At 36.5% G+C, this 14363-nt stretch overlaps 1 protein-coding gene across 1 annotated transcript; it reads left to right on the top strand.

Moving 5' to 3' along the window:
• The first annotated feature begins 484 nt into the window (after nucleotides 1-484).
• Nucleotides 485-13085, top strand: LOC117916767 (cysteine desulfurase 1, chloroplastic). The gene is made up of 10 exons (XM_034832938.1): nucleotides 485-686; nucleotides 1401-1534; nucleotides 3474-3633; nucleotides 4387-4573; nucleotides 7963-8108; nucleotides 8187-8259; nucleotides 8440-8503; nucleotides 9929-10028; nucleotides 12342-12500; nucleotides 12782-13085. The coding sequence occupies exons 1-10, from the start codon at nucleotides 489-491 to the stop codon at nucleotides 12950-12952; spliced, it is 1392 nt and encodes a 463-aa protein (XP_034688829.1). The 5' UTR covers nucleotides 485-488; the 3' UTR covers nucleotides 12953-13085.
• The last annotated feature ends 1278 nt before the right edge of the window (nucleotides 13086-14363 follow it).

Below are 14363 nucleotides of genomic sequence, written 5' to 3'. Positions count from 1 at the left end.
CTTAAAAACATTTTAGGGGTGTTTATTTTTTAGCTTTTTGAGGAATTTTTTTTTTTGCTTTTAAACTTTAAATTATTTATTTATTTTTTTTTATGATTTATCATAAATTTTTTGTTGAATAGAAAAAATAAAAATATTTGACTTTTTTTAAATGAAAAAAAAAGATATTGGATATTTACTTTTTAATATCTAATAAAAATAAAATATTATAAAAATAAAGAATTTAATACTTAACAAAAGTAAGTACTATTTAGTTTTAAGTTGTATTTAGAATTAAGTAAAAAAAAAACATATTGTTGAAGTTTTTATTTTAATTTTACCAAAATCATACGTTTAACATGAATTAAAAAATTTATTTAATTTTTTGAACAAATTTTGAAGACATCATCCGTGTCAAATTGAAACGCTGCGTTTCGTCTATGCTCTAGAATTTGCCAAACTTATTTCTATTGATTATCTCCTTGCTTCGTGTTGTGTTGTTTGGGATAATGGCAAGTGTACTGAAATTCCCTTCTTTCAAATTCTTAAACCCTAACCCCATCTCCTCCACCTCCGCGTCTGTTCAGGTGGGGTTCCGTAGATTTTCTTGCTCGGCTCCATCTTCAGCCGCCGTCGAAGGCGATTCCAATATTGGATCGGTTTCCCTCGGTCATCTCACTAGGCCCGATTTTCCCATTCTCCACCAGGTATTTTTACTGTTTCGATTATTTCCTGCGCTGCTTGATTGGAGAGAGAAAGAAATGGAGATTTGAAATTTGAATTCATTTAGTTCCTTGCATTTGAAGTTCTCCGTGAAAATCTTGTGAGTTCATGTCATGGTATCGAAATCAATGTTCCAATGTTCGATATTCCTGTCCATTATTCTAATTTGCATGAGTATAGTTCAATTATAAGAATACGGGAAATAATTTTATGGGGGACTGAAGCTTCTAAAACTTGCGCCATGGGGCATAGCTGTTTGGAACAAGTCTATTTGATAAGTTCACTAAACATGTTCATCTAGCACTGAGTTTCCATGGTGCATTCTCGGACTGGGTTATCAGTGATGTAGTTTGTCTAAGTAATTCTTGAGCTTTAATTCTGTTGTTACCGGTTGGTCATTAGAAGAGGATGATTCTGCCTTTTGTGATGCACTATTCCAAATGGGCCCACGGATCAACTTAGCTTCGACCACTGGAATTTCATCTTTCAATTTATTTGTTTTCTCATGGTTTAGTTCGGTTTTTTAAAGATTGTTATTAGTGTTCTGTTTTTTTTTTTGGAAGTAGTGTATGATTATGATATAGATTTTTGTTGACAGTTCGATCACTAGATCGATCATATGATTCTCATCTAGAAATTGTATCATTTGCATAATATTTAATGGGATTGTTTTATGGGCCTCAAATGTGATTTTTCAGGAGGTAAATGGCTCAAAACTTGTCTATTTGGATAATGCAGCAACCTCACAGAAGCCTACTGTGGTTTTGAAGGCTTTGCAGAATTATTATGAAGCCTACAATTCGAATGTGCACCGTGGGATTCATTTCTTGAGGTTTGATATTCAATTTCCATAGTATTAAAGGATAATGTATGATTGTGGAGATGAAGATCACATATACCCTATTTTGAGGATGGTCCTTGAACCAATGTGTTAAAACTATTTCATGGTTGATTGGGCCATTACTTCTGGTTCATTCCTGCTCTAATGTATGTGTATGTTCGGAACGTTCAAAACAGCATTCATCCTTGCAAATTTACAGACTCCAATTAACATCCATGATCTCTGTCTGTCATGCTTTGCAAGGGATGACCTTTAAGTTTAACAAGCAGGATTGTAGAGCATTATTCTAATGCTTCTGAGTTACTATTTTAGGTTCAATTGGGAGTTTTCTAGGGTTGCAAATCAGCCAATAAGGCGCCTTAATAAACTTATTAAAAGTTTGGTTTGTATTTGATTTCCCACTGTTGTTGGGTTTTTTCTGTTTTAAGGATTCTTTATTTACTGAGCCTGTTTTCTAGAGTTTATAGATAAAGTTACGATGATGACAGGGTAATTCTAGAATCAATAAAATTTGAATTTGTTCTTTAATTACTTTGTCTTAGAAAACTGGGGGTTTCTAGGTATGCTCTCTTTCTCTCTCCCCCCTTCCCTCCCCCTCTCTGTCACTCCCCTCCCCATCTCTCTCTCTCTCTCTCTCTCTCTCTAACCTTACCTGTTCTGGGTGTCTTTTTTTTTTTCCCTATCCATCCTTCTATTGTTCTAAACCTTTTCTCTTTTCCTGGATGTGCTTCACTACCTTCCTTTGTCATACTACCCTTGCCTCAAGGCTTTGTGCATTGTCTTACATCATTTAGGTATTAGAACAAAAAGAACCTATCTTTTCCTAAAATTTTAATTTTCTTTAGCTATTATTGCACATGTTTGCAGATATATAGCCTTAGGCAAAATTTGAGGAAAGATGTTGCAGGTTCATTACAGACTATTATTTTGATTTTAACAAGCAGAGCACCACTTTGTAGAAATTTTAGGTTGCTGTTCCAGGCAAAAGGAAATTGCTATATTTGGGACATTCTTTTTGTTGGGAATACTATAAGTATATGGGACTTAGATCAGTAATTGATTAGAAGGCAATATTAGTAGTTTTGGCAAGTAGCTACTGAAGTAGTGCTGTAGCAAGGGATTATAACTGATATTATCCATCATATTGTTGTGAGTGCTGTTTATGTTACTGTACAGTTTACTGTTTCACTATTGAGGCATCAAATTATTTTAGTTTATTGTTTATTTTTATTTTTTTACCTTCCTTGAGCTTTCTATTGTAGCTGTTATTGGCTTTCTTGGGATGCTAATCAGTCCATTAGGAACTAGAAACTTCTGCTTTGAGAATTTATAATTGTACTTGGTTACTACTTTGGTTAGGTTGTTAATCTAGTAACGTATTTTAGCCATTTAAGAGCTTTTAGAAACCTTTTTCTTTGAGAAATTGAGATGTATTTGTTTACTACTTTGCATAGGTTTATTTTAGAAGTCTTTACTTGCTTAATAGGTTTCTACAATCTATAAGTAAGGTTAATCTAGTAACGTAATTGAGCTTATTTGAGTTATTTGTCTTGTAAGCCTTAGGGTTAACCTGGGTAGTTTCTCTCTCTCTCTCTCTCTCTCTCTCTCTCTCTCTGGTAAGAAACTTTTATGAATGCGTATGTGCTCTTTTACCTCATATATTCACATGCATTTTTTTCCTCTCCTTTTTTAATCAGTTACGCACATTCGCAAGCAACTAAATCTTAAATAATCTTAAATTCCTGAGGATGTCAAAAGTTAGCTACAGATTTAGCCAAATTGTTTTTGGTGCTTTCTGTGTTGTGATGTTTCATAAAATTTTACTCCAATAACAATCCCTCTTTCTAAGGCATTTGTTGGGTGTGTGAGGAGGGGTGGAAGTTATTAAATTCAGTTATTTGATAATACTCACCATGTCTTATGGATTCAGTGCAAAGGCCACAGATGAGTATGAGTCTGCAAGGAGAAAGGTGGCAGCTTTCATCAATGCGTCTGAGCCTGGAGAGATCATATTTACAAGGAATGCTACTGAAGCTATCAATCTAGTAGCTTACTCTTGGGGCCTTTCAAATTTAAAACCAGAAGATGAGGTGTGCTTTTGTTTTGCTTCTCCAAGTTCACCTTCAGCATCATGATGTAATCTTGATGTTTGATGTTAATATTTTTTTTTTTTTGTCAATTCAAGAAAAATGTGTTTCTTGTTGCATTCATAAGAAAAATATCTTAGCTGTTTGGGCTTGTGAGTGGTTGGTGTTGGTTTGTTAGTATTTCATGGATTCTCCATCTTAACATAGTGTTTGGGCAGAGTTGGATTGGTCTGCTTAGGGAATTCATGGATTCTCAGAAGTTCTTTCACTCTTTTCCTTGCCGACGGCAGGACTTAAAAATTCTAAATGTTTAGTTGGCTAGCATATATTATTTAATGTCAAAAGTCCCTCTCAGAGCTTTTGCAGTTCCAGAGCTTTTGTAGTTCCAGAGCTTTTTGATGTATTTCAGTTTAAATACGTTTGACATGCATGCATGTGGGCATATATTTGATCATTTAATCTTTCTAAAAGTTATTCTCATTCTTAACATTGAACCTAGATGGAAATACATTCTGAAATTACTTCTGCGAACTCATCTTGAGTCACTTTTTTTTTATTTAAAGTACTATTGAGAGGAACCCTCTACCCCTTGCATGTACTAGGATTTGTCTCCAAAAATGATTAGCCAGAACATGGTTACTGTTTTTTCTTGGTTGGGAATCCTACAAGCCTTGCTTCAACTTTTTTTTCTTTCTTTTTTTTTTTTATAATTTTATTTTCTTCTATATTTACTGTTATTTATTTATTTTTTTGCAGATTGTACTCACAGTTGCTGAGCATCATAGTGCTATTGTCCCTTGGCAACTTGTAGCTCAAAAGACTGGTGCCATTTTAAAGTTTGTTAATTTGACTGAAGATGAAGTTCCAGATGTAAAGAAGTTGAAAGAAATGATTTCGAGGAAGACAAAGCTTTTGGTTGTTCACCATATCTCAAATGTGCTTGGTAGGTGAATGCCTTCAGCATTGACTATTCCTAACTGATCTTCTCATACTTTTGGCTCGAGATTTGATGTACTGTCATCAAAGCTCCAATTGGTGTATGAAAATTTTCCCCTTATTTCTTTTTTCTTTATGAGCAAACATTTCTTTTAAATGGAGGAAAAAATTTTATAGGACAAGTGATCCTTGAAAATGCAAGAAAAGGGAAGAAAAAGAATCTGAGTTATAATGTCAAAGAAATCTACAGAGAAAATTGAATAAGAATAAAGCTTCCTTCGAAATTCTCTGAAATAAGAGCTCCTTTCTTAGCAAGAGAATATCTGATTGTTATCACTGGCAGTCTAGCAAACCTATGTTGCACGCTCAAGGGGAACAAAAAAAAAAATCAGATTTCTCTCATCAAATATCCGTGTCTCTAGGATCCCAGGGTTCACTCTCTCAACCTCAAAATGACTGTAGAAGAATCACCCCCATCTAAACAACCATTAGAGTTCCTATGCTGAGCTTCCTGCTAACCTTCAGACAAAGCTCTAATTCAGCTTTGTTAGCAGAACCACTTCCAGCAAGCATAGAGAAAGTGAAATAAAATTGAATTGTACAACACTCTGATCTGGCATCCTGCTATATCATATTAAATAATTTTCATGCAACCTCCTTGAACTTCTAGACACAGAGGCCAGCACGAAGCAAAATAGATCATTCTCTTGCATAAACCCTTCCTCTTAAAAACTCTCTCTTTCTCTTCCCCACACACACCCCCCTCCTCCCCCCCTCTCTCTACACGAATCAGGCCACACCAACCAGGTCCCATTAAATTTACTTTCATCGTCCCTCTCCAAGGCAGTGAATGTGGTCATCATCATCCTCCTTCCTCTTGCAGTGTACACAGAGCTTTGAAAAGCCTTCTTGTGGGTTCCATTAGTATTCCTCTTTCTACGTACAACTAACCAAGAGAAGCTTTAGCAAGGGGCTTTAGCCTTCCAAACAATGATTTCCTAACAGAGCTTGGAAGGAAAACTTGGGAGAGAGCAAACAACTTGCACTCAACATACCAAATCTTCTAAACCACTGAAGTCAAGGAGAGATAAAATTCCTTGAGGATCTGAAGAAGGGAAGCAAGTTCATCAGCCTCCAATTATTGAGTTGGAAATAAATGTCCCAGGAAAGAAAAGGAGATGATTGAGAAAGAAAATGGCAACTCGTTTGAGGGTAGAAATTCAGGACGAGCAAGGGGAAAAAGTTTTATTCCCAGTAGGATTCTTCTCCACACAGTCTCTGGATCCTCCAGACAATGAATCTGGTGTGGAAATAGAACTCTTGAAATCCTAAAAGATGGCTTCAGCCACCTCTCTTTCCCTCCTTTTTCATTGTTACAGAGAATAGACCTAGAACTCCCCTGCCCCATACCAATCCCTTGCCAGTTAAGACATGTCTGAAGGGCTTTTTCAAGGTCCATAGTGAGTTTCCCTCATTGCAGGAATAGCACTCCTCCCAGTAGTTTGAAACCATATCTACTATCTGAGTACCCAAGAGCTTCTTGTCTTTAGTGAATTATTAGTGACAAGAATAAGATTGGTGATTAGGGCTATAAAGTTAGGTAGAAGCCTAATGGAAGTGGATAATCTGGAGGGAAAGGAGCATTGCCTAGTGACTGCAGTGGATGTTACTACATAATCTCTATAGTGCTGCTAGCTAGGTTAGATGTATATTTCCAAATGATTGAACTACCCATATTAGACACTTGTTGGACATTGCCGTCCACAGATTCTTGTATGAAAGTCTAGTTCCCTTTTTCTTTGGATATATGTTCAAATATGCTGCATATAGATGTTTATTAGTGAATTGCATAGCACCTTTAATCTAAGATATTATATAAATATAGTTGTAACTTGTTATATTATTTAGGCTACCATATTCTCATTTACTAATTTTTGAACTTTGTTGAGTTCCACAAATTTTATTTTTTGTCAGATTTTGATACTAGCATCCATTTCATGTGCTAAAACCTTGCAATATGTTTTCTCTTGATTATTCTTTAATTTGTTTATCAAGTAAAGCTTGGCTTTGATAGAGGATGCAAGCAGGGTTTTTATGTCACGATTTTGATGCTGTAATGATTTTTATCTAGAATATCCACTTCTTCCTTTTATGTCTTTAGGGTTTCTCCAACTGCTGTATTAGGTCTTCATATATTTGTTACATCATGTTGACAGGATGTTATCTGGTTAAAGTGGTTTTAGGTCTGTCGATTTGATTTGCATCTAAGAGTTTTCTCATAAAATGAATGTGGAAAAACAAAAAAGAAATTTTAGTCGATGTCAAATTTCATGCATGAACAAGCAGCAGAGCAGCATGCTTGGTGGCTTTAATATCTAGGGTGCACCCACTCTCATGTATTCTTTATGGTTCCTTATTGGCTAGCATTCCTGAACTTTGTTATTTTCCTCATTTGGTAACCAATTTACTAATAAAGCAGTGTAGTTTTTAAATCACTTCTGCAATGTTCTGTTTGTTTTTTACCAGAGCTTCTATTTGATCATCTGATTTTTACACTTGGGAGATTTATTGTGAGGGAGTAAAAATTTGTGGATATGGAGGATGTCTCCTCCTGATGAGAGGAAAAGTATTGAATAAATTACAATAAAATAGATAAACTCTAGGTGCCCCAAAAAACACATTGTTTCATCCAATTCAACTTTAATTGGAAGGAATGTCCTCAAGTATTTAATTTCTCTACCAAACCAGCCTTGCAATAGAAAGAACTAACACTGCTCATTCTGATGGTTCTCTCTTTGTAAGAAGACTTGTATTAAATGGGCAGATTTTAGGGAATTGAGTTGAGTTATAACTAGCTGAAGTGAGGTCCTCAACAGCCATCATTAATCCACTAATTTGTGCTAACAGAAACACCTGCACTGTGTCTTCTTTTTTTTTTTTTTTCCCTTCCTTTAATATTTTATTATGTTCAGTAGCATAAAGGACAAAAAGGGTTTGCCTCGATATGATTTCATCCACCTATTGGTCTTAAGGTTCATAGGCTTATAGGAGGGGGAGTGACAACTTTGTTGTTGCTTCCATTATTGTTGTTGTTTTACTATTTATTTTTATTGTGGCAATTTTGGTGGGTTGGTGAGGACTGACCCCTGCTTGTTTCCTGATATAATAAGAAGTTAACAACATCCTGCTCTGCCCACTTTTGGTTTTAGCTGGGTTATATGGTGGTTAACAATGGCTTCCATAGGTGTGTTCAAAATGAATCATTTACATTAAGCTTTTAAGAAGATTCTTATTCTGATGCAATTAATTGAGTGCCATCATTAGCCTATTGGCATGAAGAAGGGAAAAAGGAGGCCTATTTCTTTAATTTCTTGTTCTCTTTGCTCTTTTTTGTAGCTTCTGCTCTTCCTATTTATGATATTGTGCATTGGGCACATGCTGTTGGGGCGAAAGTTCTGGTAGATGCTTGTCAAAGTGTTCCACATATGGTGGTTGATGTGCAGAGGCTGGACGCTGACTTTCTTGTTGCTTCGTCTCACAAGGTAAGATTATTGCTGTACTTTTGAAAAATATAGGCTTAATGCGTGGGCATTCAAAGTTAAGGAATAAACATGCTTCAGATGTGTGGGCCTACAGGCATCGGATTCTTATATGGCAAGAGTGAACTCCTTTTTGCCATGCCTCCTTTCTTAGGTATGTTTATTTCTTTTTACTGCAGAATTTAGGATAGGGAGGTTGTCTGTTCTTGACTTCTCATTTCGGTTTCAAGGGTTTGACGTATCCAATGTCCATATTTATGAGCATGATGAAGTCATTGAGACATTGGCTTTCTTAGAAGCTGGTCCTGAAGTTATTTTTTCTTTTACATTTCAGGTGGAGGTGAAATGATTTCAGATGTATTTCTAGACCATTCCACTTTTGCTGAACCTCCCTCCAGGTTGGTGAACTTCTTTACAACTTGAACATGATATGCCATTATTCTTATCCATCAAGGCAGGGGCATAGCCAATATTTATTCTATTCTTTTATCTGTTGGAGGGGACCATTTCAGTATATACATAGCCTCCTGTTTGTCTTATAAAAAGATCTATAAGGTTGGCGGATTGTTATCCTGATGATATAACATGAGAAAAGGTTCCTCTATTTTCTATTAGTAGAAGAGAAGAGATAAAGATAAACAAGAAAAGAAACGAAGATAGAATTGAACAAGTCTACAAACATCTTTTGTGAATTTCATACAGCTCTAGTCTAGAATGAAATTCACTTTTACTTTCCATAAAAAAATACAGGAAAAAAAAAAACCCCAGATCGGTAAATGATTTTCTATCCTTAGAAGTAGGGCGAGTAAGAAGCTTGATCTAGATCCAGAATGGACTCTGGATCTTGATCTATTGATCTATGTGGGAGTCACCCCCCTCTCTAGTCTCAGTTTGGTTTGAAGAGTTCCCTTTCCTCGTTGAATTAGCTACTACTACTACTACCACCCCTATTGATGAATGCATGTTCGCTGCACTCAGCCACTTTAAGGGAAGTGGGGATGGCATTTATAATATATATACCTGGAGGTGGTCATTTGAGGCACTGCTTGGAGTGCATCGTCTTTTCTGGTCTGGAAAGTGCATATTTTTCTGTTTTGTTGTTTTCCAACATTTCCTAACGATTTGGTGTTGGAACATAATTCTTGTTTTTCTAAAGTGCTCTCTGCTCCATATGTTCTTTTAACTATTTTTCTTAAACCATCTCTGGCCATCATGCCCAGTTCTTGTAATCTCCATCCATGCTCCTTTCAACCAAATCATGTTTTACTAGTTTAGCCATTGCCCTTTCTTACATGTGATTAAATGCTGCAAGTTTACTTCCTCTTGACATTTTTCCATAGGTGCTACCTCCTAGTTCTGATCTGATCTCATTCATCATTTTTTTCTTTTCTTTCCTTTTTTTTTTTGGTTCTGATAAACAATAAAAGATGTATGTTTAGTGCAAAAAAAGAGTACACAGGACATATACAATGGACACAAAAAATCAAAGCCAAAGAAGAGAGAATGCAAAAACAACTCTCTCATCCATCATAACATCATCATTCAGTTGCATTCATCTTATGAACATCTTTCTATTTTCCCCTTCTGAGCAAATGGCATAAACCAAAAAATTATACTAAAAACTTTGTATAAAGCATCATATGTGTCACTGTTTCAAGCTGCACATTGGATTGTCAGGAATTTTAAATATATAATATCAACTCTAATTAACTATGGAGTTAAAGTTATTCAGTATGCCAAGTTAGGCGTCTTGTCTTACTAACCGCTACATTTGATAGTTTGTGATTCATGACTTGGTGTACATGTGTTCCTTTACTGATCAGATTTGAGGCCGGAACACCAGCGATTGGGGAAGCCATTGGGTTAGGAGCAGCTATTGATTATCTATCAGCAATTGGCATGCAAAAGATTCATGACTATGAGGTGAGATGCATTTTCTGCCCTCTCCAAGGTTTTTTCTTTCCCCTTTCAAGCCTTTTCAAACAATGATTGTCGCCCATAAAGATATTTGCCATATGGATCTTTTGGGAAGCAGGAATACGTAGAATCTATATGGTTTGAGTATAAATAAGAGTTGCATCAGCATTTTTTTTTTTTTTTTTGATAAGTAAAGGAATTGTATTAAAAATCACCAAAGTAGTGGCTTAAAGATTACAAGAAAGAAAACACCCCCCACACCCTAGCTGAAAGCTAAGGCCAGAGGAGCAGCCGAACCCACACCCTCAGCGGGTTCCCACCCAACCAATAAAATCAACTAAAGTCGAAGGACCATCTTTTATAGACAATTTTGTCTCCAACCAAAGAAAATATACAAAAGAATTCTTAAGGCTTTGAATTGACAACTCTTCTTCAAAAGCAACTTTGTTCCTTGCCTTCCAAACCATCTAAAATAGACACAAACGACTTGCTCTCCAAACGCCCTTCCTCTTTTTTCCCACAAAAGACCCGTTCCACCCCAAAAGCGTCTCCTTAACAGTGGCTGGCAGCACCCACTGCACCCCGAAAATAGAGCAGAGCAATGCCCAAAGAGTCCTTGCCTTTTCTCAGTGGAGGAGAATGTGATCTATTGATTCTTCGTGTCTTTGACAAAGGTAACATCTGTTCGCTAGAGCCCATTCTCCCTTTTGAAGTTGATCCAAGGTAAGAGCCTTTCCCCACGTTGCTTTCCATCCAAAAAAACTCACTCTAGGTTGCACGTAAACTTTACAAATGTTTGACGAAGGGAAAGAGGCTGGAGGGCCTGATACTAATGATTTGGAGAAAGACTTAACAGAAAACTTCCCACATTTAGTCTCTCTCCAAATCACCCTTTCTTCCACTACTTGCTGAACTCTCTTCCCATTTAAGCCCAAAAAGAATCTGCATACCTCATCCAACTCCCAATCATTAAACGGTCTGGAAAAAAGCGGGTTCCAACTCCCCCCACCCTCATTGCAACACCACGCATCTTTAACCCAAGCATCCTTGAAGACAACCAAAGCAAATGAGGGAAAAGAAACACAAAGAGGTTCATCTCCACACCATCTATCTTTCCAGAATTTTACCCTTTGCCCATTCCCCACTACAAAAAATAGCCTACTTCTTACAACATTCCATTCCTTCCTAAGAGTTTTCCAAAACTCCACACCAAAACCCCCCCACTTCCTCAGAACACCAACCCCCTTGGTCCTCCACATACTTCCCCCTAATCACTTGATTCCAAAAAGCCTCTCTCTCAATAGCAAATCTCCAACTCCATTTACACAAAAGTGCCTTATTGAGGATAGGAAGGCACTTTACCCCCAACCCCCCATTACTCTTCTCAAGGAAAACCAAACCCCACCGAACAAGATGAGGTTTCCGCTCAAGGGCCCCACCTCCCTACAAAAAATCCCTCTAAATCTGCTCTAACCTCAATCTGACCTTTCTGGGCATAGAGAGCACTTACATATAGTAAATGGGCATACTCGCCAATGTACTTCGAATCAAAGTGATCCTACCTCCTTTGGAAATGTATTGGCTCTTCCATCTAGCCAATTTCTTCCTCATTCTCTCCTCCACTCCATCCCAAACAGCCACTGATCTATGAGGCGCACCTAATGGCAATCCCAAATATGAGGCGCATCAACATATTTATATTACCTAATAGGTTGTGTCCTTATTCATTTGCTGTTACCTATGGCATTGTTTTGAAGTGTTTAACAAAATAAGAAATGTAGCGAAAAATACAGCGGCTATCATGCTCAGGTGGACCCAATTTTGCAACTAATCAATGTCCACAACTTTTACTTTTTGGATGAAACCCTAGATCCGAGGAATACAACCATTTGTCGGTTATTTGGGTAGAATGGCATTTCCTTTCAATAATTCTTTAGGTTCTTAACTTGGATTTCAATGTTTAATGACTTATTTCCATTTTGCTCCTTGGTAACCTTTTCTTCTTCTTTCACATTTGTGCTCGAGATATTTGGTCTTGTTTGCAATTCCAAGTAAAAATGTAAAAGGTAGAAATAAAAGGAAACCCTAATAAATTGCTACAACAGTAGCATGAACTGACACCACAGAGTTTACTTAATAGAACTTATTAGTAATGTACTAATACTGACTCCTAGTTAGTTACTGCTTAAGCAAAGCATGGTCTTTAGCGTTTCCAAGTAAGGATAGCCTTGTAAACACATTCCCTTTTCTTATTATCCTGCTCTTTATTAGCCATGTTTCTAAGATGGAATTTCTTTGGTTTTAAATGTTGTTTTGCAGGTAGAGCTGGCTAATTATCTATATGAAAGCCTGCGTTCAGTCCCTGGAGTTCATGTTTATGGTCCAGCACCTTCGCAAACTGTCTTCCGTGCTGCTCTTTGTTCTTTCAATGTTGAGAATATCCACCCAACAGATATTGCAACTTTCCTTGATCAACAGGTAAGAGGTTTACTGTCGGATTTGCACATTTATGTTGGCTTATAAAATGCTTTAATTGGTGGACATAGAGGAAATAGATTTGAGCTTTTGTCCCCAAATGCACTACCTCCGTTTGGGAAACACTTGATAAGATTTTAACCCTAGATCAATGGATTCAGAAAACTAGCTAATAAAAGTTAGGATAAGGGATCCATACAATCTCTACCAATTGCTTAAAGGGTGGTTGAAGAGGGATTTAAGGTTTAATTTTGATTGCTTACTGAATTATGTATTTATTTCAGCATGGAGTTGCCATCAGATCGGGTCACCACTGTGCCCAGCCCCTCCATCGGCATTTAGGTGTGAGTGCAAGTGCACGAGCGAGTCTCCATTTCTATAACACTAAAGAGGATGTTGATGCCTTTATCCACGCACTGGTTGACACCATTAACTTCTTCTCTTCTTTCAAGTAGAGAGGTATCCTTTCATAGTTCCCTTCCCAACTTACATATGTTAGTTTCTCGACTTCTCACCTTATTATGGTGAATGAATGCCTTGTGGCCCTCCATTATATGTTGATTTGGTTCAAAGCTTTGGTTTATTAAATATTACTATCTCTATTTTTTTTTTTTAAATTCATATAAAAAGGATTGCTATTTAATTTATAAAAGGGTTTAATATACTTTACCCCTTCAACCTATTGCGTGTTTTGCACATTGCCCCTTCAGGTTTAAAATCAAACAAATTGCCCTTCAAGCTTTTTAAAGACCAGCACTACGCCTTTATTGTTGAACGGTGTCAGTTTCATTGGACGGAAATGTCATATGGTGTGCACATGACTTAATAAGCGAGGGTAAAAATGTCTTTAAAATACCTAAAGCCCTAAAACCTCTCATCTTCATCCTTCTTCCTTCCAAAGCCCTAAATCCTCCATCTTAAAATTTGATTATCACAAATTCTTCATAGTTTCAGTTTCTACTCATCACATCATGCAATTTTCCTCTGTTGCATTTTCTTTTTCATTAATGGCAATTGCAATTCTCAATCCTCAAGATTCTATCAAAGACTATTACTCTCTCGGAATCCTAATTTTTTCCTCTATGGAACACCACTGAGACCCTAACTCAAACCTCGATCACTCTCACAAAAAATGAAGCACTAGGAGGTTTTCTAATTGAAGTTTTGATTTGAAGATGGATTGCGAAAGCGAAAGAGAGTTTTGATTTGAATTGAAGTTTTGTTGCTTCGATTTGATACTTATTATTTTTTGATGGGGGAAAACGAATTTTGATGCATAGGTTAGACTTCAATTTTACAAATAATTGTAGATGTGCTTATTATGTAGAAAGTTCTCCTTTGTTTGGTTCTCAAGAATTTAGGAGAGAAAGGAAAAGAAAATGGTCTAGGAAAGAAGCAATTTTTTTTTTACCCCTGAACTGAGTGTTTTTGAACTCCATCTAGTCTTGGGAAAGAGATGGAAAATAGATGAGAAAAAAAAAGAAGGAAAACTGAGTGTTACTATGAACAGTGTTACTTTCCCCTTTTTCCTATGCAACCAGAGAGATGTTTTGAACTCTCATTTTGTGTATATATTTTTTAGTTATAGTTGTCGAGCACATGATTTGGAATTGGTGATTAACAAAAGAGAGAATCCAACTGAGGAAATCCGGATGATATGATGTGTAGAAAACTAAAATCGGATTTTAGGACTTGGGGATTTAGGGCTCTCTGAGGAAGAAGAACGAAGAAGATGTTTTAGGACTTTATATTTCAAATGACAATTTTACCATCATTTATTAAGTCATGTGCATAACACATGACATTTCCGTCCAATTAAACTAACACTATCCAATAAAAAGGCATAATGTTGGTTTTTAAGAAGTT

Source organism: Vitis riparia, chromosome 6, assembly GCF_004353265.1.
Source record: "Vitis riparia cultivar Riparia Gloire de Montpellier isolate 1030 chromosome 6, EGFV_Vit.rip_1.0, whole genome shotgun sequence".
Taxonomy (NCBI): domain Eukaryota; kingdom Viridiplantae; phylum Streptophyta; class Magnoliopsida; order Vitales; family Vitaceae; genus Vitis; species Vitis riparia.
The sequence above is the reverse complement of the archived record's forward strand: the minus strand, read 5'-3'. Positions and strand labels throughout refer to the sequence as shown.